This window comes from Neoarius graeffei, chromosome 5 (genome assembly GCF_027579695.1).
Source record: "Neoarius graeffei isolate fNeoGra1 chromosome 5, fNeoGra1.pri, whole genome shotgun sequence".
Classification (NCBI taxonomy): Eukaryota; Metazoa; Chordata; class Actinopteri; order Siluriformes; family Ariidae; genus Neoarius; species Neoarius graeffei.
This window is the reverse complement of record NC_083573.1, coordinates 18,366,870-18,391,037: the sequence shown is the minus strand read 5'-3', so window position 1 is coordinate 18,391,037 and position 24,168 is coordinate 18,366,870. Positions and strand designations below refer to the sequence as shown.

The window sequence follows — 24,168 nt, the reverse complement described above, 5'->3', positions numbered from 1 at the left end:
TGTGTCAGCCCTGTGATGACCTGGCGACTTGTCCAGGGTGTACCCCGCCTTTCGCCCGTAGTCAGCTGGGATAGGCTCCAGCTTGCCTGCGACCCTGTAGAAGGATAAAGCGGCTAGAGATAATGAGATGAGATGAGATGAGATGCCTTTAAGGGCCTTTCCAGGTCTGTCCATGTTGAACATCCCAATCCAGATTTATTCCCCTTTGCTGCTGTTATAATGACCTTCACTCTTTTGGGAAGGCTTTCCACTACATTTTGGAGTGTGGCTGTGGGAATTTGTGATCATTCAGACACAAGAGCATGATGTCAGGTGAGGAGGCCTGGGGTGCAGTCAGCATTCTAAATGTGTGGGGTTGAGGTCAGGGTTCTATGCAGGACACTCGAGTTCTTCAACTCCAAACTTGGCTTCATGAAGCTCAATTTGTGCACAGGAGAATTGTCATGCTGGAACAGGTTTGGGCCTCTTAGATTCAGTGAAGGGAAATTATAATGTTACAGCATAGACATTCAATACAATTGTGTAACAGTTTGGAGAAGGACTACATCCAGTCTGTGTGTGATGGGCAGGTGTTCACATACTTTTGGTCACAGTGTATTCATAGTCACTTCAGATAAAGTGATGTTAGACTCTATCCATCCATCATCCATAACATCCAAGTGATGTTAGACTCCATCCATCCATTATCCGTAACTGCTTATCCTGTGCAGGGTCATGGGCAAGCTGGAGCCTATCCCAGCTGATTATCGGCAAGAGGCAGGGTGCACCCTGGACAAGTCGCCAGGTCATCACAGGGCTGACACATAGACACAGACAATCATTCACACTCACATTCACACCTACGGTCAATTTACAGCCACCAGTTAACCTAACCTGCATGTCTTTGGACTGTGGGGGAAACCCACGCAGACACGGGGAGAACATGCAAACTCCGCACAGAAAGGCTCCCATCGGCCACTGGGCTCGAACCCAGAACCTTTTTGCTGTGAGGTGACTGTAATAGTTTATTTTTTTGTTGTTAAAATCAAACATCATTAAATCAACATGGAATTCTGTTTTTAGACAAACAGTAAAATGTCTTTAAATCAGTAACCAAGGGGACATTTGCACTCATTTGTAATGTATCCTCTTCCAGTACTGCATTTAAAAAGTGAGTAGCAATCCCACCCACCCCCGTTTCATCACATTAACACATCCTTATATTTTTACCTAGATGTTAAGTTCCCCTCATTAAAAAACAGTGCTCCATTTAAAAAAAAATAGTTGTAATACACACCATGTCTTTTCAACATCCTGATACTGTTTTTGCAGTGCATTTGTGTGCATAAACTGAAAGTCCAGAGTGTGTCGTTGGATATTTGATAAATGTACATTCGATACCCCCTTGTGGCAGTAACAACACAACTGGTGGAAAGAAGAAAAAAAAAAAAATGGCAGAAGAGTTCAACCAGACTGTACACTTTTCCAGACTGGCACCATATAGTTTATTTACCGGTCCCATAACCTCAGTGATACCGAGGATCAAATCTAATAAATTAATATCATACACTAGTACATCACAATTAAGTATTACAGTAACGTGACACTTTCTTTTGGATTTCCTGCACAAACATCAATGGCAACAGACGGCTTCGACTACACTGCATGCAAAGCACTAACTCTAGTGAAGCAGTCTTGCATTTAAGTTAAAAATGGTCAAGCTGTATAGAGGTAATTAGAACATTGATTTTGGCATGTCATTTGCCTACATATGGGTTGTATTTGTGGTGCACAGTAAAATTCTAAAACCATCCAGTTACTGTATAAACTATATCTACAATACTTACAGTCCCTCATCGCTGTATCACGTTATAAATGCATTCTGTGTCTGTGGTTAACAGTTCAAACCTGCCACTGAACCAGGCTGGATTCATTAACTAGAAAAGGGACATAGCCCAGTGTCTTTTCGTAAATTACATTAAAATCAGCTTTAAAAAAAAAAAATCCAATTGTCCTCAGCCATCCAGAGACTTCCTTAATCCACAAAGGCATGCTTTGGAGTGTCTTGTAATCATAATCCTGGGGTATAATCTGCACATTTGTGCCCAGATGAACCGGCTCTCGCACTGCAGACTGCTCGGAGTCATTATTATGCCATCTGGATGCCTCCTTGGCGTATGGTTTTGTCAACATGGCACGGAGGTTGAGACGCTCCTCAGCCGTCTAGAGGTTTGCCAAGGTACACCATTGTGACTTCAGTGTTACCGTAAACAGCCGAAACAGCTGGGAAGAGGCAGGTCTTTGGCAGTCCCCTGAACGCCACACCGAGAAACTCGAATCCTCGCTCAAACGCCAGCGTCTTGTCATCCATGTCCAGAATTACACGTATTCGCTCTCCTATCTGGAACGTTTAAAAAGGCATAGCCAATAAGGTTTCAAAAGAACATTCAGTATAAAATTCTTATTCTTTGCAAGCACTTTGAGGGAAATCAAGTAAACAACTCTCGTGAGAATATAATCAATGAGACACTCAAACTAATGCAAGGCGACAACATTCTGTACATTTTTACTGGTTCCACACTTTTTTTTGCAAATATACATCGTCTTTGGAAAAATAAAGGTGAATAATTTTCACTGTTTGGAATCAAATCCAAAACTTTGGGGTTGACTTCTAGTTTTCAACTCTCTTTGCGATCAACTTTAATATGAACCAAAAGATAGACGCTGATTTGATGACAACACAAATATATTAGAAATATATAAAATTACGTATGCTATGAAAATTAAACAAATATAGATTTTAACAACACTACTGGACCAATAGTAGGCATATCAGACGCTCGCTGGCAGTGTTGTGAAAATTGTGCATGCAGATGCTCATCTAAATTTCCAAATCTGTCACTGCTTAACTCTTGAATATTTTCTATCACTAAAAAGCTTATAATCTCTGCTTTCCAAAGAAATTTCTCTCGTTAAGATCTGTTCAGTACTTTGGGAGTAACGGCAGGTTGAAGTTGGTATAACAGAGTAAAAACTCTGCTCGCAGGACCTCAGGAAACTGCTGGTGCTTTTTGAGTCATGGGAAAGTGGCCAGGCTCTCTCTTCTTATTGGTTTCCAACTAGATTAGTTGTGAATATCAAATCAATCATAACTTTTATAGGGATGTTCTCTTGCTATCACTGTTTTTGATGACATATTCAGCAAAATTTTCTGTCTGCGAGTTTTGATGTTATGATTCATGGGAGACTTTGAAGTGAGTTTTCATAGCTTACCGATTTATTTTTTCAATTCAAACCGATTCATGTAAATAAATATATTTTAGAATATACCTGAAGTTGTTTTGATGAAAAAATATTGACATCTTAGTGGTCGGAATGATATTTTTTAAAAACGGGGAGTCAGAAACACAAGTGTCAATTTCAGTTCAATTAAATGGAATTGTTTATTGGATGTGGATCACACAGTTTTTTTGAGGTTCACCTTGAAATTTGTGAACATTATCATTTATATTCTTTAATACTAGTAGGCCTACTTTTGAGAAATACAAAGACCTACAGAGCACAAACAGGGTATTAGAAATAATCTTTTATTACTTTTTTTTGGATAGACAATGATCTCATTCGTTAATGAGGCCCATTTTGGACCATATGATCCTAATACATAATATTACATCAGTTTTCTAAAAATTAAGCCGTTTCTTCAATCTTTAATTTGTAATATCTCAAGAACAGATAAACATATTTTAATTCTGTAAAAAGTATATTGTTCAGCAATCGATTGTGAATTCAATGAGAACAGTTTCAAGGAATTTGGATTGAATTTTCACCCAATATGCTTACTCAAAAGATTACTTACAAGCTAACTGAGTACTTTTGCTAGTTGCTGCCTTATGCCAACACTGCATAATGCACATGCTTCATGACAAGTGTTTAGAAATGAGAAAATGTTTATCCTGGTGACTGAAACCATGTTCATTTTTAACAGATGGAGTCATCATACAAATTGCCTACTTTCTGGGCAAAGTGGCATGAGATAACGTTTTCTGACCGGGCATGACAGATAGACCAATATGACCATAAATGTGTGATACAGCTACAAAACTTGATAAGGTAGCACAACAATCACTCTTCCACTCTGTCACATACCATCTACAAATTTTACTCTTGTGAACACAAAAGCTATGCCATGATACAAAAAGCACTGTGCAATATAACGAGTTCTCATACTTTAGAGGAGGTTTTCAGGGTTATGACCTGCTCCACCATTTCCAACAAACATGCAAAGAAAGTTACATTACATGTTACAGGATGCTTCATAACACCCATAATAATAAAAACATTCACGTAATTGTGAAGGAAATTCATAAATAAAAATTTCAAATGATTTTCCATAGTGATCCTCCATAAATAAGCTAATACCTGTACAAAGATAACGAAAAGGTGCTCAGTTCAAGTGATATTTTATTCTGAGTATGTCTGATGTCTTCTGACCAGGACAAGAATTACAATGACTTCATTTGAGGTACGTGGAATATGCACATACAGGTGCTGGTCATATAATTAGAATATCATGAAAAAGTTGATTTATTTCAGTAATTCCATTCAAAAAGTGAAACTTGTATATTATATTCATTCATTACACACAGACTGATGTATTTCAAATGTTTATTTCTTTTAATTTTGATGATTATAACTGACAACTAATGAAAACCCCAAATTCACTATCTCAGAAAATTAGAATATTGTGAAAAGGTTCAATATTGAAGACACCTGGTGCCACACTCTAATCAGCTAATTAACTCAAAACACCTGCAAAGGCCTTTAAATGGTCTCTCAGTCTAGTTCTGTAGAGATCTTGCAGTCACGTGACCGGAAAGTACACAGCCGCCATCTTGTCAGTAAAAAACACTGCTGAATACTACTGCACTCGTGTACAAAATAGATAAATTTCAACCGACGAACTACACGGCTCATTTTTCTAATGAACAGATAACTAGATATATGTCTAAAATAAACGACCTACAGATTAGTGACCCTTATCGATTACCGGACGTAGTTTTCACGACCGTGTCAGTGGATATTGAACTGCCAGAGGTGGAATACCCAGACGTGTATAATTACCTCATTAACTTTCCCTCGCTGTTCAGTAGTGAAGCACTGCGTGCTTATAAATCTCTGGACAGTTATCTTTACAGAAGTTTAGGATTTGTCAGCCGCCCTCAGATGTGGCATCTTGTAAACAAGAAAATAACAATCCTCATTGGACAGGTAAGTCACTTAAGTATCACTAGTACTGATACTAGATATATCAGTAGTATCTAGTATGGACCCTTTTCACGTGACGTCACGACAAACGCGGCCGCCATTTTGGACGTGTACTACCAGTAGTTTACCACAGCCAACATTGAGGAACGGCAGCAAAGAAAGTGTTTATTTTCAGCAAGACTTCCATCATGCCACTATATTGTTGTGCACCTGGATGTAGTAACCATCAACAAACAAGGCAAGGTTTATCATTTTATCGGATCCCGACGGAGAAGATGGATAGCGGCCATAAACAGATTGGCAGCCCTCGGCATACCAACGCTTGTGTAGTGACCACTTTGTTGGAGGTAAGACGAATAAAATTAGCCAGAAAAGGCATTACATTGCTGTTAACATTCTGTGGCGGCGAGTGTGTAACCAAATAGGCTAAAATAACCCATTGTAACCTCTTTGTTCTTCTGTAGTAGCTATTGTTGACTAGCTAAGGTCAACAAGTAGCTGGTATGTTACTGTAGCAATGTTTACGTTCAGTCATTTGGATGACTGTTAAAACCTTTCAGTCTCAAGTTTTTCCTTTACTGTATTTACTAGTTTACTGTAATTATGATCTGGCAGCTATTTACACCGGATCCAGTATAAATAGCTGCCGGAGCCAACATCCGAGGTTCCGGAGCGCGCTCCGGCTTGCTCTCCCTCAAATTAAGCAGCGCGCGCCGGCTTGCTCCCGGAGTGCTCCAGCCGAGGTTCCCCTCAAATTAAGCAGCGCGCGCCGGCTTGCTCCCGGAGTGCTCCGGCTTGCTCTCCCTCAAATTAAGCAGCACGCGCCGGCTTGCTCCGGAGCAAGCCGGAGCGCGCTCCGTAACCTCGGCCGGAGCACTCCTGGAGCAAGCCAAAGCGCGCTCTGTAACCTCGGCCGGAGCACTCCTGGAGCAAGCCGAAGTGCGCTCTGGAACCTCGGCCGGAGCACTCCTGGAGCAAGCCGGAGCGCGCTCCGGAACCTCGGACGTTGGCGTGTATGTGTATGGCGATGGGTTTTTAACGACATAGGTATACAGATCACGTGGGCCGAAGTCAGGTAAAGACGAGGGCTTCGTATACTTCCGTACGTCAGTGAATAATCCTGGTGGAAGGAGGTAAACGTCGTTCTCTAAGCCTGCTAACCTCAATTTTTGCAAATACCTCTCCCTCTGCTCGCCCTGTAAATGCCCTACGTCGCTGGATAGTGAAGGTGTTTTCTGCATCTCGCTCCTTTTTCTTTTATGTTTTTCGTTTGTCGCCTTCCTCGCATTCAAACTGATTCAAGCCGAAGTCCACTACATGTCCAAAATGGCGGTCGCGTTTACGAAGGTCACGTGACTGAAAAGGGTCTATAGCGCTGACCAGCCGATTATAGAATAGAATAGAGTAATTCCAGCTGTAATTCCAAATCGTCCGTCTTGTTTACCATGGATCTGGCATTGGAGAGATAGAGGCTTGGCAGTGGAGATTTGAGTGGCTGTTTTCTGAGCTTAGTCAACAGGCCGGTTCTGCCTGCAGCCTCGCTTTTGCTTCCTCTCCCGACGCTGCCTCCTTCGCCTGCCAGACCCGATAACAATCCACGGAGACCCCGCTGGTCTCGCTATCTCGTCCGGAATGTTGTGCATGCGATGGAAATCGCTACAAACCGTCATTTTCTGCTGGAAACCAATGTCCAGTAAGTCCATATGGTTGTAGTGGATATTGAAGTCCGGTACAGACGAACAACACGCAAAAATACACACAAAAAACATAAAACATGCACAGGTAGGGAGAGCTTGTAGCCGCAGCCGTTGTAGTAGAATTGTATATAGTAGGGTTTTCCAGAAGAAAAGGTAGAAGTAGAAGGCGGAAATATGGCGTTTGACCGACAAGATGGTGTCTGTTACAATCTGGATCGGCTGTGACGTCACATGCAAGATCTCTGTAGGCTACACAATCATGGGGAAGACTGCTGACTTGACAGTTGTCCAAAAGACGACCACTGATACCTTGCACAAGGAGGGCAAGACACAAAAGGTCATTGCTAAAGAGGCTGGCTGTTCACAGAGCTCTGTGTCCAAGCACATTAATAGAGAGGTGAAGGGAAGGAAAAGATGTGGTAGAAAAAAAAAGTGTACAAGCAATAGGGATAACCGCACCCTGGAGAGGATTGTGAAACAAAACCCATTCAGAAATGTGGGGGAGATTCACAAAGGCCCTGTCCACACGGCAACGGATTCAGGTGAATCTGATAAAATCGTTTATTGTTTCGGCCTGGCGTCCACACGGCACCGGCGTTTTGGGTGCCCCAAAACGAAATCTTTTGAGAATGGGTTCCAGAGTGAAAAAATCTGGCAACGGCGCCGTTGCGAAGTCGTCTGGATGAGTAGAACGGATTTGTTTACGATGACGTCACAACCACATGACTGTCAGTGCTTCACGCCGGGTAGAAGTGTAACGAACTCGATGCGAGTTGTCAACAAATCCTATAACTTGGTTCATGAAACGCGCTTACAAAATATTTTCACTGTGAATATTTATTGTGTAATGGTGCAAAGTGAGAGAGAGAGAGAGAGAATAGCCCTTAGGGCAGAGTCTTTAGTCCAAACACTGCGGAAGCAGTACCAAACCGCGGACCGCCCGTGCGCTTTCCAAAAACAAAAACAATCCCGCCAGCAAACATAGGAAAAAAAAAAAGGAGCGATCTCACCTCTTCAGATGTTGGTTTAAGTCCGACAATACATTCCTCAAAAAGGGCGTAGAAGAACAAAGTAATCCATCAACGTGTAGCATTCAATTTATTCCGGACCATTAAAGAATTCTGGAGGATATCAGAATGTTGGCGTACCGGCTTCCATCTACCCCCATTCATTCCTCTTTCCGCGTCTTTCGTTTTACGGTACTGATTAATAATCAAAACTTTGTGTGGCTAATGCTACAGAAGAAGGGGTTTATGCGCATGCGTCTACTTCTTCTATTGTTCTGGTGTCTCCGATGGGACCGTCTTACAGCGCACGTAGTGGTGTGGCATGTGTATCGCATCGTTTTCAGCAAGCGTTGCGTTGCCATATGGACCTGAAATTTTACTGATCCGTTGCCCATGTGGACGCGATATTTAAAAAAAAAAATCTCGTTGCCATTGTCATGTGGATGTAGCCAAAGAGTGGACTGCAGCTGGAGTCAGTGCTTCAAGAACCACCACGCACAGACGTATGCAAGACATGGGTTTCAGCTGTCGCATTCCTTGTGTCAAGCCACTCTTGAACAAGAGACAGCGTCAGAAGCGTCTCGCCTGGGCTAAAGACAAAAAGGACTGGACTGCTGCTGAGTGGTCCAAAGTTATGTTCTCTGATGAAAGTAAATTTTGCATTTCCTTTGGAAATCAAGGTCCCAGAGTCTGGAGGAAGAGAGGAGAGGCACAGAATCCACGTTGCTTGAGGTCCAGTATAAAGTTTCCACAGTCAGTGATAGTTTGGGGTGACACGTCATCTGCTGGTGTTGGTCCACTGTTTCCTGAGGTCCAAGGTCAACGCAGCCGTCTACCAGGAAGTTTTAGAGCACTTCATGCTTCCTGCTGCTGACCAACTTTATGGAGATGCAGATTTCATTTTCCAACAGGACTTGGCACCTGCACACAGTGCCAAGGCTACCAGTACCTGGTTTAAGGACCATGGTATCCCTGTTCTTAATTGGCCAGCAAACTCGCCTGACCTTAACCCCATAGAAAATCTATGGGATATTTTGAAGAGGAAGATGCGATATGCGGCGGCACGGTGGTGTAGTGGTTAGCGCTGTCGCCTCACAGCAAGAAGGTCCTGGGTTCGAGCCCCGGGGCCGGCGAGGGCCTTTCTGTGCGGAGTTTGCATGTTCTCCCCGTGTCCGCGTGGGTTTCCTCCGGGTGCTCCGGTTTCCCCCACAGTCCAAAGACATGCAGGTTAGGTTAACTGGTGACTCTAAATTGACCGTAGGTGTGAATGTGAGTGTGAATGGTTGTCTGTGTCTATGTGTCAGCCCTGTGATGACCTGGCGACTTGTCCAGGGTGTACCCCGCCTTTCGCCCGTAGTCAGCTGGGATAGGCTCCAGCTTGCCTGCGACCCTGTAGAAGGATAAAGCGGCTAGAGATAATGAATTTGGGATTTTCATTAGTTGTCAGTTATAATCATCAACATTAAAAGAAATAAACATTTGAAATATATCAGTCTGTGTGTAATGAATGAATATAATATACACGTTTCACTTTTTGAATGGAATTACTGAAATAAATCAACTTTTTCATGATATTCTAATTATATGACCAGCACCTGTATGATTTATTATAACCCTGAGGGACCGTATCATGTAATATTTATATGCCAAAATGCCAGTGTAGTGCCTTTCTTATAAACCAAACAAACATCTCTGTTTGCATCTGTTCATTCAAACACAGCATCATTTTAACAACTGCCTATTTTAATTTCCTTAACTCACTCAATATTATTTACTATGCGAGTTTGAGTTAAGCTGGTTTTACACTGCATGATTCCAGCAATCTGACTATTACTTGTCACACTATATGAGATGATCAAGAATTCTGTAACAGACTCTGTGATAGCATGTAACGATATATCGTGCGACAATACAAATTTATGATAATTCGAATAAATGAAATCTATTAGTTTTCCCTTGCTGTAATTGAGTTGTTTAGACAGTAGAAGGCACAATAATGTATAACAGCGGGAACACACATGACTTCACTATAGGGGGAAGTAACAGCTCTAATGCAGCAAAAACATATCTAAAATGGGAAAGACAAATAGAAATTAACAAATAGATTTAACAAGAAATCAGAGCTCTCTTTTTACAGACTGATGAAAGCTAAAGAAAAGAGAAGTAAATGGAGGTAGTACAAATGTTCATAAAAGTATATTAAGAAAAGGCCTATTTGTTATTAACTTTATCTTTAATAAAAGGAATATTTTAGTTAATAGGCTACTATCAGTGTTGGGAGTAACGCGTTACAAAAGTAACGAATTACTATAATGCATTGCTTTTTGCAGTAACGTGGTAATGTAAGGCATTACAGAAAAAAAAATTGGCAATATTTTACTCGGTACAAATGTCAGTAACGTGCGTTACAATGCATTTTTAACCTGGAATGAAGTGTTTTTTTTTTTTCTCCTTCATACAAATTCGCCAAAATCACGCGAGATCAGCAGAGGTGAAACGTCCGCGCAAAATGTTTCACTTCCTTTTTCTTTAGGCTAGTCAGACAGAAGAGAGAGATGAGTGAACCTGCAGCTGATCTAATGTCGGATAGCACATTCTCCAGATGAGCATACGCCCATTACTTTAAGTTTGTGAAAAATAAGGATGTGAAGAAAATCGTAGTCAAATGCACTTTGTGTGCTAAACCTAAAGAACTGTCCACTTCCCGAAATAGCACCAGTAATTTAACTAAACATTTACAGAGGTGCCATAGTAGCATGAAGTTAGCAAGGAAGCAAGCGGAAGATGGGAGTGGCGATAAAATCACAAAGCAGCCAAAATTAACGTTCTGCCGCTCCGAGATGCTCCTTCAGCCTCAAGAGGTTAGGAGACTTGTGGTGGAGTATGTTGTTGAAGATATGCTGACAGTTTGTTTACATTTTTGTCCTGTATAACTGAGTTTTTTTTCTGGTCGGAAGTCAGACTAAAAGTGATTGAGCTGCCTTTCCTTTGAGGGCTAATAGGCCTAAGCACTTCAATATCATTAAAAGCACTTTGATTTTGTTATTTCTAATTCTGTTTTTCGAAATGTGACTGGGTAGCCTCATACAGCTAATAGTCATTGTCTAGCTGTGATTTAAAAGGCTTGTGGGTTTTTTCAGGCCAGTTTTATTGTAGGCTACGATTTGCCATAATATGTTCATTTTTGTTAAATTTCTGAAATGGAGTCATATCCCTTAGGGCTAATCTTTTTTTTTTATGAAGCATAAACTATGCTTAATGCTGTAAACCTGAAAACAATAAAGGCATAGAAATGCTAATTTTGTATCCTGTCATATCTTTAGACATTACAATACAATACAGTTCAATTAATGTTAATATAAATAGGCCTAAAGTTACAGTATTTCTATCACAATTTGCCAGACTTTTACCTTTTGTTTGTTATTGCAATGATCGTTCCTTGTATTGTGCCATGAGCCATCACTGTGGCTATTATATTCTAGTGTTTTTAACCATAAGCCTAGCTCAGTCAGATACCACATCACCTTCCACTGGATGTGTGATGAGCTAATTGAGCGTCTTGAGCTACATTTAGATTGCCAAATCCATACTTCCAGTTATTTTGATGAGAGTAACTTAAAAGTAATGCAATAGTAGTGTAATGCCTTACATTTTAAATACAGTAATATTGTAATATAACTAATTACTTTAAAATGACAGTAACAAGTAATAAATAATGCAAAACAGTTTTGAAGTAACTTGCCCAACGCTGGCTACTATATTTTGCTCCAACCTTTACAAAATGTGGGTAAATAATTATTGTTGGTTATTAAGAAATGCAAAAAGTTTTTTTTTTTTTTTTTTAAGCCAGAGGAATTATTTATTTAAGTTGGAAGGAATAGGAAAATAAATGTTGCATGATTTGGTAATAAGTTTTCATTTAATTTTTTCCAAAATATCGTGGGAAAATTGAATCGTGAACCTAATGTCACGAACTGAATTGATTCGTGAATTGAGTGAATTGTTACACGCCTAATAGAACGTTTTCAGTAATGTTGTGTAACTACACAACGAAGGTAGCGACTATGTTGTGCCATACTGTGTGTGCTCTTCAACTGGAAAGCATAAAACTAGCTTCATGTTGTCATAATAGTCAGTAATCGCTACAAACAGAGCACTTCTGTACGAATTAGTGAATGTCATAGCAGCACTAATGCGCTGAGATTTTAAGCAAAAATCTGTCATCGGCACTGGCTTTGGTCACAGCTGCACTAAAATGGCCATATGTTCGAAGACCAGTGATTTCAATTCATGACCAAAGATTATCCTTTACAATGTATGATTTTGCCTGTGACAGCATGTAATTTTGTACAATGTAAATCCAGTGTTAATCAGTTAAATACAAAAAGTCACTAAAAATAAGAAAGATTATTGATTATTACAATAAGGAAACACTGATAATTGTTTTAGACATCACCGCATGTTTTTCCATCATTCTTAAATGATTACATTACAGGCATTTAGCAGACGCTCTCATCTAGAGCCAGGGTTTCTGCAGGCTTGAACAAGTTCAATTTAAGACTTTTTAAGACCTTTTTAAGACCATAACTGGTTAAATTTAAGACTTACACTACCGTTCAAAAGTTTGGGGTCACTTTGAAATTTCCTTATTTTTGAAAGAAAAGCACTGTTCTTTTCAATGAAGATCACTTTAAACCAATCAGAAATACACTCTATACATTGCTAATGTGGCAAATGACTATTCTAGCCAAATTCTACTAAATGTCTGGTTTTTGGTGCAATATCTACATAGGTATATAGAGGCCCATTTCCAGCAACTATCACTCCAGTGTTCTAATGGTACAATGTGTTTGCTCATTGCCTCAGAAGGCTAATGGATGATTAGAAAACCCTTGTACAATCATGTTAGCACAGCTGAAAACAGTTTAGCTCTTTAGAGAAGCTATAAAACTGACCTTCCTTTGAGCAGATTGAGTTTCTGGAGCATCACATTTGTGGGGTCAATTAAATGCTCGAAATGGCCAGAAAAATGTCTTACCTATATTTTCTATTCATTTTACAACTTATGGTGGTAAATAAAAAGTGACTTTTCATGGAAAACACAAAATTGTCTGGGTGACCCCAAACTTTTGAACGGTAGTGTATGCCGCACAAAAAAAATAAAGAAAATTGGGAGAGCCTGAATTACTTTCAAAATAACAAAATTTATTATCATTCACCAATGAACTCATTACATCTCTAGGGTGCGCTCTTGCATTAATGAGGAGCAAAGTTGCAGTGGAGCCAAAGACATCCCGCAAATCACTTGAGGATGAGGCATTCGATTCTGTACGGTTTGTGTGTTGTAACGTTACAGTTCGCACAGAGTTAGCTGATACACCGTCTCGAGATGTGCTTGGACCTGACAACGGTGAACAAAATTGAGTGATGGCATGCGATTGTTGCAGACTTTTATGGGCAGCCTAGTGCTTCTCCGCTTTCGCGTGCGATTCCAGTGCCTTTACACCCAGGGTGCTGAGTTTGAGTGTTCTTTTGCACAATGTGCAGTACGCCTCAAACGGATTGTTTGGTACACGTTTTAACCAGTCTACGAAATCATTGCGTTCAAGCCAGCAGTCATTAAACTTGCATTTGCCCATTTTGCTACAAACCGTGACAATCTCCCTCGCTTCTTTTAGGCTCTACTGTCTAAATGCGCGTGTACCATGCCCTGTGCATCACCATGCCAACCGGGCTAGACGCCGGATTCCACTGTGTCTCATTTGTAGTTTGCAGCGTAGCCTACTGATACTAAGTAGGCCTAGCCTATATGACTAATTATGAATGTCACCAACGCATTTAACAAAAAAAAGCGAATGGGGTAAATGGACGTAAGGATTTAAGACTTCACAAAATTACATTTAAGACCTACAATGCAAAATATGCTCGTATTTTAGACTTTTTAAGTCCTTAAAGGTCCCATGGCATGAAATTTTCACTTTCTGAGGTTTTTTTAACGTTAAAATGAGTTCCTCTGACCTTCTTAAGTCACCCCAGTAGCTAGAAATTTCATAATGTGTAAACCAAACTATGCCCAACATTTGAGAATGGCGCGTCAAAACGGCGCGTTGATAAGCTCTTCCCTTTACTACGTCAGCAAGGGAGATGATCCCCACGCCCCCCCCCGGATTCCCACCCACTGTATGGATTGCCCCGCCCAGTTGTAGTGAGGAGACCATAGAGGACACAACAACATGGCATCACCTAAGTGAGCGAAACATGGAAATTGCGCTGTACATGGATGTGACAACACAGAAAAGAGTCTGTTTTTACTGCCGACGGGAAAGCCCCTGAAGACACAGTGGCTTAATTTTATTTACTTCAATAATACGCCGTCGAGTCTACCTAAGACAGTGTATGTTTGTCGGAAGCATTTTCCTGAGGAATGTTTCCACAACTTGGGACAGTACAGGGCAGGTTTTGCACATCAACTGTCACTGAAGCCTGGGTCCGTACCAAGCATCCCTGCCGCATCAGCAACAAACACCGAACAAGTAAGTGTATAACTGGTCGTTTTGCCGGTGTTTTAAAATCGGTGCGTTAGCCTAGCAATGGCTACATTAGCTGTGCAGCTAACTGCTTCCTGCAGTTAGCCAGGTAATCTGCGCTACAAAACTAAAGAGCATGCAGCATACTCTGTTAAACTGAGTTTAGTCTGGAAATTGACTGTAACTTATGAGCTTATGTTTGACTATTGCTCCGCAATGCATGTCTTCTGCTGGATAAGTGATATGTTGCTGTAGTTGCTGCTTCTATCCTCTTTGGTTATGGAGTGCGTGTTCAAGCCTAGGGTATTACACGTTCGTAAACTACCACTCCGAACACTCTCACTCTCTGTTCTCTGTGTCACGTTGAGTTTATGAAAGGAGTCCGAGGGAGAACGGGGTTTTGTCTTAGCAGCGTGGCTACAGGCGCTGATAGTGAGTATGTGTGCGAGCAGCTTGGTCAAGCCCCTCCCCCCATGGCCCACCCTCTACCCTTCCCCGCCTCCTGCTTCTCATTAGCAAAACGATGCACTGGGAAAAGCGCTGAAATGGGGCTTTCTCCCAGGAGGCTATATTTACGTGCCGAGGGTTCATTTCGAGAAAGGCTCCAGATATAACATCCGGAAGCCTCCACGAGCCTGTTTAAAGCATCAACAAACCACCATGCCATGGGACCTTTAAATTAGGATTATCAAATTTTAGACTTTTTAAGACTCCGCGGAAACCCTGTAGAGCATACCCAGAGCAGCCTGGGGAGCAGTTGGGGGTTAGTTGCCTTGCTCAAGGGCACTTCAGCCATTGCTGCTGGCCTAGGGAATTTAACCGGTGACCTTTTGGTTCCAAATCTGCTTCTCTAACCATTAGGCCATGGCTTCCTAAAAACTAGATGATCACTCTCAAATCGCTATTAAAAGAAATTCTTCCTAGAAAACCCTATGGACATTATATTAGGATCCCAGTTTGACTAGCAGCAGCACCAGATCCTAGTTTCATAGTGGATTCAGACACTGTTTCCAGCAGTTATTTCTGGAATGTAACAAACTCAAATACTAAATCTGCTAAATATTATCAAGTGGATATTGTTGTCAACTATAAACAATAGTTGCCCGATTTGGGAATGAATGTTTTGAGAGCTAGTTCCCTAGCTTACTCAGCCACATTAAATGAAATGCTTTAGAGAAAGATCCACAAAGTAACTGAAACTGCTTGCATCAATAACTAGCATGTGGCAGGAATTTTGTCAGCTTACCTGGTACTTGGGTGCGTTATTGCACTGTGGGAAGTTTCCATTGACCTCGCCATTGTGAAGCAGATTATTATCAACAAGATTCCAGCCCCAGCTCTGATCATCGCTCCCCAGCAGTGCAACATAGCCCTGGCACTGCATGGGTGCCCTCTTGGTTGCGATGCCAATCACTGCCACTGTACCTAGTGGCCCTTCCCACCAGATTTCCCAGGCATGTCTGCCCTCCGTGAAGCCAATTTTCGCACGAGCGCCATCAGTACTCTGAGCAATCGGGTTACGGTGGAGCGTGAACCCATTTTTCTTGACATACACGTTCCGGGAGCAGTCGTGGGAGCTCAGTGCATGCTGAAATGACTTCAACTGAGAAGAAAAAAGAAGAGAGGAACAGTGTTTTTTCAGCATCCACTATGCGACACTTGATGTATGCTTCTCAATGCTTTCTTTTCATTTAAATAAAATGGGAATGCTTTGAAAATTGTGATACCACTGTGGTCTCAATAACTAAGGTTTTTAATGTTTGTAAAAAGAGCATTTTTTAAAATAAGAGAGACACTATATCTTCTTTTGCAACTTCCTGAAAAGAAGAAAAACTCATTTTTGATTGGAATGAAATTAGGTTCTCACTATTGGATCCAAACAGCACTTTGGGACAAGACACACTAGCCCATGACGTATACATTTACACTTGCAGTTGTTAATAAAATCTACATCTTCTTTGCTCCTTCTTGTGTGTGATGCTAAGAACGTAAATAAAATAAGGAGGAGGAAACTTAATGGGCCCTGTTGCTTTATTAAACGAGTCATTGTTACAGCTTGAGCTGTAATTTTTTTCAATTATGTGATAATTCTTTAGGAAAACACATCAATATTCCACATCTATCATAGGTATCATTAGTACTTTCATGACATTAGCTATTTTCACATGCACACATTCTTTACAGTCAAAATGAATTAATTCCAATTGGACATTCCACAATTAGACAGACGTGCATATTTATATATCTCAAGTGAACAACTAGAATAGAATTTCTGACATGTGCACAATCCTGCACAACTGACTGATCCTGCTCCGGAAAAGGTAAAACGTCATCACTGCTCGAAGGTATAAAAGGTTACAGGTGGAGAAGACAAGCTAATCGAACATTTACATGACTAAAATATTCCCATTTTATTCTGAGCAAGTGTGAATCTGATTATTTAACGGATTATTAGGTTCCATGTAAATGTAGCTACAGATTGACTCTAATGTAACTCCCAAGCACAGGTAGCTGATTGGACATGAATATATTTTTGTACCAGATGTTTCATTCTCTCCAATTTAGCATGTTAAAGAATATATTTGCTTAAAAAAATACTGTTAAAGAGGACATATTGTGAAAAACTCACTTTTTCAGTGTTTACACATACATTTGGGTATCTGGAGCCAACCAACCTACAAAATCTACAAAAGACATCCAGCCAGTTTCTTTTGTGCTGCCTATTTCAGAAAACATGAGCTTCAAACAACCTGTTCAGATTCAGCTCCTCTTTCTAATGCCCCTTTTCCACCAAAGCAGTTCCAGGGCTGGTTCGGGGCCAGTGCTTAGTTTGGAACCGGGTTTTCTGTTTCCACTGACAAAGAACTGGCTCTGGGGCCAGAAAAAAACGGTTCCAGGCTAGCACCAACTCTCTGCTGGGCCAGAGGAAAGAACCGCTTACATCAGCGGGGGGGCGGAGTTGTTAAGACCAACAACAATAACAAGACCGCGAAAGATCGCCATTTTTAAGCGACGAGAAGCAGCAGCTGTACAAACGCGAAGTCATCCATTATTATTATTGTTGTTGCTGCTGCTTCTTCCGCAAATGTAGCGACGTAACTGACGTATACAGCGACGTAATGACGTGGTTTCTCTTAGCACCGTGAGCTATGGAAAAGCAAACTGGTTCGCAGCTGGCTCGCGAGTTGAATGAGTTGTTAACCAGCACTGGCCCCGAACCAGCCCTGGAACTGATTTGGTGGAAAAGAGGCATAAGTCACAAGCAGAGATCATTAGAATTATCCCACCCCCTCATGGCTTGAGAACTGCCTTTGTTATTGAATATTTATGAGAAAAACATCATCTGATTGGCTGGCAGAAGAGGAGGATGGCGTGAGCAGTGGCTCATTATCATTTAAAGGACCAGGCACTCAAATCAGCTGTTTTGAACAGGGTTGTTTAGACAGAGTGAGAAGGGAGCTGTGGTGCTTTATCCTTGTAGTATTTTGATCAAAATATATCACAGACCTTTCATTAAGACCTCAGGGAATGGTGTTAACATGTGGAAAAGAGGTATAATAAGTCACCTTTAAAGAAAATGACCACAATGCTTAAAGTGCATATCCTGGACCAATTTAGGTGTTTTTTTTATATGAAAGTATGTCCCTTTACACACTCATCCAGAAGGGTAATTTTGCACAAGGCCATCTGTCTACAGCAGAAAAAAATAAACTAAAACGCGTCTGGAAAAATCCCAAGGGAGTCTGGAGCCAGACTCGTGACGTCACGTGCGGATCCGCCAGCAGGCTGAGAGAGCTTGTACGGTTTCAGTGCACAGTCTGTGTAGACCAAGTTTGGCAGATAGCGATTTTGCATTGAAATATGAAATTGTCGCTTGAGCTTCTAAGCCCATGGATTCATGCATCAATGCTCATCTGTCTATCATTACATAAATCATATTTTTTCTAATTACTATTGTGGCAGCGGGGGTGTGGTCAAGCACCGGTCTGTGACCGGAGGGCGGAGTCAGGGAAGGTAAGTGGCAGAATCACTACACCTGATGTCAATTAACCTGTGTCTTCCCAGTGACCGCGCCCTATATAAAGAGAGAGAGAGAGAGAGAGAGAGAGAGAGAGCAGAGGAAGTGAGCTCTCTCCCCAACCAGAGGACTTGTGTGCACGCGTGCATAGCTGGGAGAGTGAAGTTTGCATCTGAAAAGAGCAAAAATAAATTATTGAACTTTATTCTGGCCTGCCGTCTTTCTGTGCTCCTCCCCCTCCTACAAACTGCCACAGTGGTGCTGAAACCCGGGCTCGAGCACGGGAAAAGAACAGCCCCATGGAGTCCTCCCCCTTCGCAGACCTGGTCCACGCCCTCGCCACGGCCCAGCAGAGCCAGCACCAGGCGCTAGTCACCCTCCAGAAGGAGCAAGAGCACCGGTTCGAGGCCCTGGTGCAGCAGGAAGATCGACAGGCGTTCCGGCACCTCCTTGCGTCGGCGGGGTCCAACATCTCCACCGCCACGGGCCCTTCTTCCCTCACCCTAAATAAGATGGGCCTGCATGACGACCCCGAGGCCTTCCTCATGCTCTTCGAGCAGGCAGCAGAAGCCTCGGGCTGGCCGGTGGAACAGCGCGCGGCACGCCTCCTCCCCCTGCTAACGGGCGAGGTACAGCTGGCCGCGCTACAGCTCCCCACCGACCGCCGGCTGGCCTACGCGGACCTTCGCCAGGCCGTCCTCCAGCGGCTGGGGTGCACCCCCGAACAACAGCGACAGCGCTTCCACGCTCTGCGTCTGGAGGAAGTCGGCCGGCCGTTCGCGTTTGGCCAGCAGCTCTGGGACGCCTGCTGGTGGTGGTTGAGGGCCGACAACCGCGACGCCGAGGGAATCAATGATCAGGTGGTGCTGGAGCAGTTCATCGCCCGCCTACCCGAGGGAACCGCGGAGTGGGTCCAGTGTCACCGCCCGGCGTCGCTGGATCAGGCCATTGAGTTGGCGGAGGACCATTTGGCGGCTGTTCCGACGGCCCCGTTCGAATTATTATATGGGCGTAAGCCTCGCGGCATTCTAGATGTACTGCGAGAAAACTGGGAGGAGGGACCTTCACCAAGTAAAAACGAAATTCAATACGTTATTGCCCTGCGCGCAAAACTCCACACACTCTCACACCTAACCCAGGAGAATTTGCGGCAGGCCCAAGAACGGCAAACCCACCTGTACGACAGGGGTACGCACCTTAGGGAGTTCGCACCGGGAGATAAAGTACTTGTACTGTTGCCCACATCGAGCTCCAAATTGATCGCCAAGTGGCAAGGACCCTTTGAGGTCACACGGCGAGTCGGGGACATCGACTACGAGGTGAGGCGAACGGACAGGGGTGGGGCGCTACAGATTTACCACCTCAATCTGCTCAAATTCTGGAACGAGGAGGTCCCCGTGGCGTTGGTAGTTCCGGAGAAGGCGGAGCTGGGGCCGGAGGTTCAAAGGGAGCATTGGCATCACGTACCTCTCCGGTCCCCTGTGGAGACCAACTCTCCCTGACCCAACTCGCAGAGGTTGCCCAGTTGCAGACTGAGTTTTCAGACGTGTTCTCGCCCCTGCCCGGCCGCACCAACCTCATAGAGCACCACATTAAGACGCCCCCAGGGGTGGTAGTGCATAGCCGCCCTTACAGGCTACCCAAACACAAGAAAAAGGTGGTTCGGGAAGAACTTGAGGTCATGCTCGAAATGGGCAGCATCGAGGAGTCCCACAGTGACTGGAGCAGCCCGGTGGTCTTGGTACCCAAGGCCAACGGGTCGGTCCGGTTCTGTGTAGACTATAGAAAAGTCAACGCGGTGTCTAAATTCGATGCGTACCCAATGCCTTGTATTGATGAGCTGCTCGATCGACTAGGCACGGCTTGCTTTTACTCGACACTGGATTTGACAAAGGGTTATTGGCAGATCCCCTTGACTCCATTATCCCGAGAAAAAAATGGCCTTTTCCACACTGTTCGGCTTACACCAGTTTGTCACACTTCCTTTTGGGTTGTTTGGGGCGCACGCTACATTCCAGCAGCTGATGGATAAGGTCCTCCGCCCCCACGCCACCTATGCGGCCGCGTACTTAGATGACATCATTATTTATAGTAATGACTGGTCGCAGCACCTACAACACCCGAGGGCCGTTCTTAGGTCGCTGAAGTGAGCGGGTCTCACAGCCAACCCGAAGAAGTGTGCGATTGGGTGGGTGGAAGTACGGTATCTGGGCTTCCACTTGGGCAATGGGCAGGTGCGTCCCCAAATTAACAAGACAGCAGCAATTGCGGCCTACCCGAGGCCCAAGACCAAAAAGGGGGTGAGACAGTTCCTGGGGCTGGCTGGCTATTATCGTAGGTTTATACCTAATTATTTGGACGTCACCAGCCCGCTGACTGATCTCACTAAAAAGGGGGCACCAGATCTGGTCCAGTGGACGGAGCAATGCCAGCGGGCTTTCTCTGAGGTGAAGGCTGCACTGTGCGGGGGGCCACTGTTACACTCCCCTGACTTTTCTCTCCCCTTTGTTTTGCAAACGGATGCGTTGGACAGAGGGCTGGGGGCCGTTTTGTCCCAGGAGGTGGAGGGGGAGGACCGTCCAGTGCTGTACATCAGCAGAAAGCTGTCGGTACGCGAGGGGCGCTACAGCACCATCGAAAAGGAGTGCCTTGCGATCAAGTGGGCAGTCCTCGCCCTCCACTATTACCTGCTGGGACGCCCTTTCACCCTCTGTTCGGACCACGCGCCCCTCCAGTGGCTCCACCGCATGAAGGATGCCAACGCGCGGATCACCCGTTGGTATCTGGCAGTCCAACCCTTTAACTTCAAGGTGATCCACAGGCCGGGGGCGCAGATGGTTGTGGCGGACTTTCTCTCCTGTCGGGTGGGGGGGAGGAGTCGGCTGCAGGCCGGACGGCTGCCTGGCCTGAGTCGGGCGGTAGGGGTATGTGGCAGCGGGAGCGTGGTCAAACACCGGTCTGTGACCGGAGGGCGGAATCAGGGAAGGTAAGTGGCAGAATCACTACACCTGATGTCAATTAACCTGTGTTTGTGTGATTTCCCAGTGACTGCGCCCTATATAAAGAGAGAGAGCGAGCAGAGGAAGTGAGCTCTCTCCCCAACCAGACGACTTGTGTGTGCGTGCGTGCGCGCGTGCATGGCTGGGAGAGTGAAGTTTGCATCTGAAAAGCGCAAAAATAAACAAGTTACACTACGTTCAGACTGCAACCTGAAACGACCCATATCCGATTTGTTGTGAAATCCGATTTTTTTGTTAGGCCGTTCACATTACCAATTATATGAGACTTGTATGCGATCTCCAATATGAACGGAAAATGACCCAAAAGTGTCCCGCATGCGCAAATTGACACGCAATATAAGCACATCTACGTAATACGTAAACAAAAAAAAAAGCGCACTCTTCAAGTTTGCAAGTAAAGCATGGAGATGAGGCGAGACCTGGCGATGTGGTTTTTGTGGCGGCGGCGGAACTCACACAATCTGATTAATGTGGGCAGCAGACTAATGAGACCGAAGGTGTCAAATTACTGGAAATTACCAGAACAATCTTATAATCTTGTAATACAGAATGGTTTAACATCCAGGTCCCTACCAAATCCACCATTAGCTTCAGTGTTTAATTTGTAAAGTGGGAGGTCCCGGAGCACAGAGGATGACTGGCTCCGGTGCGAAAAAAAAAGAAAGAAGGGGGGGCGCTTCTGGGCATGTATTGTAATAACACTACAAATAAACTTCATCTGCGAAAAACCCCGCTCACACTCTGCACTTGAGATAGGGACAGTGTTGATCACGGCCATGAGGCCCTTCAGTTCATCTGGGATGAATTCTCCATTACTTTCCCTGAATGCCCTGATGACATGTCGTGGGTCATTGATGCAAAACTGCTGGCAGAGCGCTTCCACTTCTTTTTCCCCGAAAAGCGTGTCTTCCTCCCGTGGCCACGGAAGTGTGCACCCTCCTTTTCTGTAATATACAAACAGATATTTTGTGGATGTCGTTTCATGAGAGAAATCATCAACAAGACAGATCTCAAAATCAGACATTAACACTAAATAAACTTGCATTTATTTATTTAAAAAAATTTTTTTATTTTGTTACATAGTCAAGAGAGGTGGCGGATCACCGGATCCAGTGTAAATAGCTGCCGGAGCCAACGTCCGAGGTTCCGGAGCGCGCTCCGGCTTGCTCCCCCTCAAATTAAGCCCTGATTAGCTTGATCAATTCTATATAAGTCTATTTAAATTCTGAAAACTGTACAAATGTTGTTGTTTTCCACCAAAGAGGCGGGATTAGCCAACGCAGAATAGTGACGTTTGTCTCTTGTTGATGACTTGTAGGTCACATGAATGCGACCTGTCCGGTCAGACTGCAGTCGCATGTGAAAATAACGGATATGCATCGGAATTAGGACCACATATCCAAGCGGCCTGGGTCGCATGTGAAAAAATCGGATCTGTGTTGTTCAGATTGTCAATAACAAATCGGATACAGGTCGCATATGGGCAAAAAAATTGGATATGGGTCGTTTCAGGGTGCAGTCTGAATGTAGTCTTATTGAACTTTATTCTGGCCTGCCGTCTTTCTGCGCTCCTCCCCCTCCTACGAACTGCCACACTATTATGTATTTATACATTTCTTCATTGAGAAGAGTACTGGCTACTGTAGGAGAAAGATTTCATAAGCCACACACATGGAATCGGCTAAGCAGGGTTGTATATACATTTAATGTGTGTTTGACAGGTCCCAAGATCTCAAGCCCTGACACGCATATCCCTTGATGCATGTGAAGTGTATTATCGCACAGCGCTTTTGTGTTGTTTACTTTTGTGTGTGTCAATAAATAACATTATCCGTGTACCACACAAACACAGGAACACCTAATTTAGAGTATAGTCTCTCTTATTTCTTGCCCTGGCAACAGTCAACTTGTGAATCACCGATTTTCTTGGTCTTTTTCTCGGCTGTTCTTTGGTCCTTGGCTTCTGGGTGCCTTGCATGAAGCGCTCCCATTTCTCTCTCATTGTCCGGTCTTTTGGAAAATGATGAGTACTAATCCCATCAAGATTGGTGTTGCTACACCCTCCTACGATATATCTGTTAACCATTTTAATAAATTACGTGATAACGTTGAAGAAATTTGCAGAAAACCACCAGGTCGTTTTCTCAAACAAACCAGCGCTGACGTAGGATTCAGAAGGAGGCGTCCCACACGTGACGTCACGAAAATCAATGTTTGCTGGGAAATCCAAATGCCAAGTTTTTTCAGAGGCAGACAAATTCGCCTCAAATGGCTTGATTTCAACTGAATTTTTCTGGTATTGTGTAAGGTAAAAAAAATTGCACAAAATGCAAAATGTGACAGATATTTGACCAAAAGTTTAATATAAAATAGAATTACATTGATCTTGCTCCTGAATTTACCCGTGATATGCACTTTAACCTTTTTTTTTTTTTTAAATGCAGGGTTACTTTTTGGTCAGCGTAACTAAATACTACAATACAAAAAAAAAGCTCCAATGTTAAGCATCATTAAAACTGCATGGTTTGTCCTAAGTGATGACAAAGTGATATCAACACAGCTGGCACCTTTTTCTGGTCAGTGTAACAAATGATAAGCCAGGATCCTGAGGTTTACAAAATGATATACAGTGTGGGAAATAAGGAATTTTAAGTA

The 24,168-nt window shown here is 43.4% G+C and overlaps 1 protein-coding gene across 2 annotated transcripts in view; it reads right to left on the bottom strand.

Moving 5' to 3' along the window:
* Nucleotides 1-940: 940 nt before the first annotated feature.
* The window catches only part of fbxo45 (F-box protein 45), a 39,662-nt gene continuing 16,434 nt past the window's right edge, over nucleotides 941-24,168 (bottom strand). For both annotated transcript variants that reach the window (XM_060921359.1, XM_060921360.1), the window contains 2 exons: nucleotides 15,722-16,078; nucleotides 941-2,380 (listed from right to left, as the gene is read on the bottom strand). In XM_060921359.1, the coding sequence (XP_060777342.1) occupies nucleotides 2,195-2,380; nucleotides 15,722-16,078 (543 nt within the window). In that variant the 3' untranslated portion in view covers nucleotides 941-2,194. The remainder of the gene's footprint in view (nucleotides 2,381-15,721; nucleotides 16,079-24,168) is intronic.